General features: G+C 40.2%; 2 protein-coding genes across 2 annotated transcripts in view; one reads left to right on the top strand and one right to left on the bottom strand.

Moving 5' to 3' along the window:
• Positions 1-3,769, bottom strand: part of T265_15180 (hypothetical protein) — a gene marked incomplete at both ends in the record, with an annotated part of 60,607 nt that extends 56,838 nt beyond the window's left edge. Inside the window, one exon of the mRNA XM_009176942.1 lies at positions 3,700-3,769. Within this exon, the coding sequence (XP_009175206.1) occupies positions 3,700-3,769 (70 nt within the window). The remainder of the gene's footprint in view (positions 1-3,699) is intronic.
• Positions 1-3,804, top strand: part of T265_10543 (hypothetical protein) — a gene marked incomplete at both ends in the record, with an annotated part of 36,735 nt that extends 32,931 nt beyond the window's left edge. Inside the window, one exon of the mRNA XM_009176944.1 lies at positions 3,664-3,804. Coding sequence (XP_009175208.1) covers positions 3,664-3,804 — 141 coding nt within the window. The remainder of the gene's footprint in view (positions 1-3,663) is intronic.
• Positions 3,805-4,184: the final 380 nt, after the last annotated feature.

Genomic DNA, 4,184 nt, shown 5'->3' on the forward strand with positions numbered 1-4,184 from the left:
AAACAGTAAATGGGACGCAGCTTCGTAAGTGGCCTTCCGGTTGATCAGGAAATTTGGGTTGTGGCCGGCAACACGCCTGTCTCCAGAGGAGCTAGAGGAAGAAGGAAGGAGATCTCAAGAAAGTTTGATCGCCGTTCAGGAAAGGACTAGGCAGAGAACGGCAAAGCGTGGAGGTAAAGTATAAGGATCTTCAGAAGCCTGGAAGAAGTGAACTGGGGTCCCTAATGCTTGGAAGTCGATGGCCAGCTGTGTTCAAGGTTACTCACTGCCGGAGAAATTTCTGTACAATTAAAGACGATCGGTGTTCGAAAGAGTAGGTGGGACTCGGCTTCGTATGTGGCATAATACACTCGAACAGCGGCTGAATCGATCAGCTGCAATGCGAGTATTGTGTGGTTTTCTCGTAACTCCGGTTTGATCTAATGGAAGGTGGGGTTTATTACGGAACTACTTTGTGGCATTTTTTTACAGTTGTGCGACAGTCAACAAATATGTAAAAAGGTTACAGAAGTTGTGTTTGAGAGGAAGATGGACATTTATGTTTTATAAACAAGATGCACATGATAGTTTTGCTTTCCTGTCCAATTGTGTGTAACTGTTTAGTTAGTGTTTCCAAATAAACAACTCCGCAGCGAAGGCTACCTCCTTTTACAAGCCTTATAGAGATTCAGCTGAATATAGCAATCCAAAGAAGTGTTTATCCCTTCATCAGGAAGTGTAATGGAAAATCACGCTGACTGCTGTTAACTTCGCTCAGTGCTATTGCGATTACGTAAGTCCATCAGTTTTGTGTGAACCAGAGCAGGCGAAATTACTAGTTAACCGGCAAGACCGGTTGAAATTCTGCAATGATATTGTTGCCCAGTGTTCAGACGCTAGAGTGTAGATCTTATTAAGCAGACCAGGTAGCCGAATTCGTCATGGAGGAGAATTAAGCCGAACCAGTGCATGAGCAAAATGCATTTTTGGGGTCTAATAGCTCTAAGATGCCATTATCAAGGGAAAATTATGGTTTCGAAAATTGATTAGCATCTATCACGTGGTAACCTAAGCGTATCGAACAGCTAGTTCGATTTACCGCATGAAACACAACTAACAAACACGTGTTATCAGGTAGCTATTTATCTTAGGACAACTCTATTTCCTACTGGCACAAGATCAGACTCGAGAGGTTTTGGCAAAACCGGGAGCATCGTTTCCTAAGCTATTATACCCGGCAGGGCCATGGGCCTTTCCTGAAAGTGTATTCTAGGTCTTGTAAGAAGTACCATAAAAATCAATAAGATTAACTCCCTGACCAACAGAAATCAAAAACTTGCATTGCTCAAAGTTGAGTCTGCTCTAAGACGTTTCTTATTTAAATCCATAGCATTGTTGATAGGCTACATGGTATGCACGATCAAAACGGACATAATTTACACACCAACAACTGGCGAACCCAAGACTAGTTACTGGCGTAGTTTTGTTCATAAAAATGCAAATAAATGAAAAATATTTCGTCAGCTATGTCTTAGACACTTCTAAACCGATTGCGTTCATCAATATTCACCATAGCGTCTATAAGCAACTTTGTAGGGCACAAAAATTCGCTAGGGCCTAGGTTATGTACGTTGTAACTATCACCTGAAAAGCTGACCCTGCTTTAAAGGAGATTGGAAAACAACTGAAAAATAAATTATTTCTGAACATATTAATCCTATGTTCAAAACACTCTGTCAAAAGTGCAACAGATGACGCTGATCAGTAACAAATGCACTTCTTTATGAGGAAGCTAGTGCATTCACTTATCACTTTTTTTCGGTTTTTTTCTACAATGTGCGGTTTGATGCACCTGAGTAGACTTTAGCAATTAAGGCTATAATTTATCTAGAGATAACTTTATCTAGAAATATGTTTGACAGCAAATCTAACCATGCGGTTAATAGAGCATTAGGTTGTCTCATTTTACAGGCGCAGACATATGTCTACAGAATTGGTTTGTTCACCAAGACAGCTAAAATTCCAGGCCACATGTCCACAGTGGATTCTTTTACTTTCATCCTTAACGTTCGATTTCTTGAGTTGGTCATGAACATCCTGGCAGATACCGTTGTCTACAGAGTGAAAGGCGCTGTTTTCATGCGTAAGTACAACTAGACTTAGTTATAAACACACGCTTCACTGTGTAAATCTACTGTGCTGCAGTCTTCGCCTATGGAGTATGTACAAACGAACACGTGTACTATTCTCTAGCTGCTCTTTTCAATAGTTTGCGTTCATAAGATGAAGACAATTTTCCCAGATCTTTGCAGTTAGCAGAATTGTTTGTCAAAGCGTTTAATTGGTTTTCGCTGCATCCTCATTTTCACCTTTTTTGCTTCAAAGGCCACCGTCAGTGTGTTTTTCTAACTTTGACCTTCAAGGTAGGCTAGAGTTATATTGAGGTCCTCTAATATATGTTGCATCCGTTTTTTGACAGCTCTAAAAAAATGTTGCTCACAATGTGCGCGCACATTTTCTGCTCCCCCTAGGCCATGTCCTTTAGTCTCTTCGTAGAACTCAGGAAACGAATCACGTTGTTGCTTAACAAGCACGCTTGTTTTCCATTTTCATTTACGCAAAACACCAATTTTTTCCTTAGATATATTTCTAATTTTACATTTTATACTTATGAAACCTGGTTGCGCCTAACGCCTCAAACGCGCATTCACTTGTCAAATTCACGTCGCTGAAATTTCAGGTTACGAATGTTCAAGATCTTTCTCCGTTAAACTATAATAAGAAATATTTATGAAACTTTAAGTTTCGTCGGCAAGAAATGATTTAATTTTAATAGCTTTTGCGGTAAACTGCACTGAGTTTAGAAGCTCATATAACACTAAGCATTCATCCAGCTTATTCCATATCCGATATGTCAAAGAATAAACCAAATCGGTAAGTGGGTAATCTTTTATCAGCCTAAAATAGCACAACTCCCAAAATTCTCAGTTTTTCGAATACAGAACTGATTGAAGTCTGAAACAATCGCGGAGCAACACCTTATTACGTAAAACATCAAATTAAATGACAAAATCAAAGTTTTTGGTAATACCACATATTGCAGTTGAGTACTACACCGAATATATTATATAAGTGTTTTCATTGTGTAACAAAATATTTCAATAACATTTTTTCAGGCAGTTTGCTCTCAAGGATTTCATCATAAGTTAAAATGTTTAGTTCGCTGTAACTAAACGCCACCTCAAATAGTGTTTTGTGGCTTGCAGCTTCCTTACTCAACCACAGATGAATATCAGGGTGGCTTGATTACAACCCAAGCTAACGGTAACAAACTCTGATAAAAACTCATTCTTAAGCTTACGCTACCCATTTTGAACAAGAAGATAATTGCTCTTTATTGCGATATTCAACAGAATGCGAAAGAAACAACTTACACAGATCACACCACTGAAAAACGGGCAAAAAATTCATGTGGTTAAAAACTATCATGATTTTATGATTTTTTATTTACAACGCAGCATTTTCTTCCTAAAATATAACTACATTATCAACAAAACCTGAAGAACACTGCAAAGAAAGTGTGGATGCCGCAGTTTTGAGCACGCCTAAGCGGGTGCGGCCAGAGGAGGTGCCTGGGAAGTGAACTTGCCAATGGTGTTGCTTGTTCATCGTGCTTCCATACAGCCAACAACAGGCAATTCCCTGTTTATGCTGATGTACGGTCGAAATCCGGGCCTCCTGGTTGATCAGAAAACTGGGTTGTGGCCGGCAACACGGTTGTCTCCGGAGGAGCTGGAGAAAAAAGGAGAGCTCGAGAAAACTTGACCGCCCTTGAGGACAGGAATAGGCACAAAACTGCAAGTCAAAAGGCATGAACATTCCCCATAGGCACAAAGATCAGTAAAAGAACAGACAATTTTTGATACCTTTTCACCGTTTTTTTGTGTGCCATACATCAGTGCACAGGTTGTAGAGAAATTATAAAATAATTGTAAACATGTGGGTGGAGGCCAAGTACAGCGACAAATTCCTTATTCACAAGGGCCGTTTGTCGTTACCGACTGCCGGAGGAGCGTCTATACAATTCAAGATTGTCGGAGAAGGAAAACAGCAAATGGGACGCAGCTTCGTAAGTGGCCTTCCGGTTGATCAGGAAATTTGGCAACACGCCTGTCCCCGGAGGAGCTAGAGGAAGAAGGAAGGAG

This window comes from Opisthorchis viverrini (assembly GCF_000715545.1).
Source record: "Opisthorchis viverrini unplaced genomic scaffold opera_v5_385, whole genome shotgun sequence".
Taxonomy (NCBI): Eukaryota; Metazoa; Platyhelminthes; class Trematoda; order Opisthorchiida; family Opisthorchiidae; genus Opisthorchis; species Opisthorchis viverrini.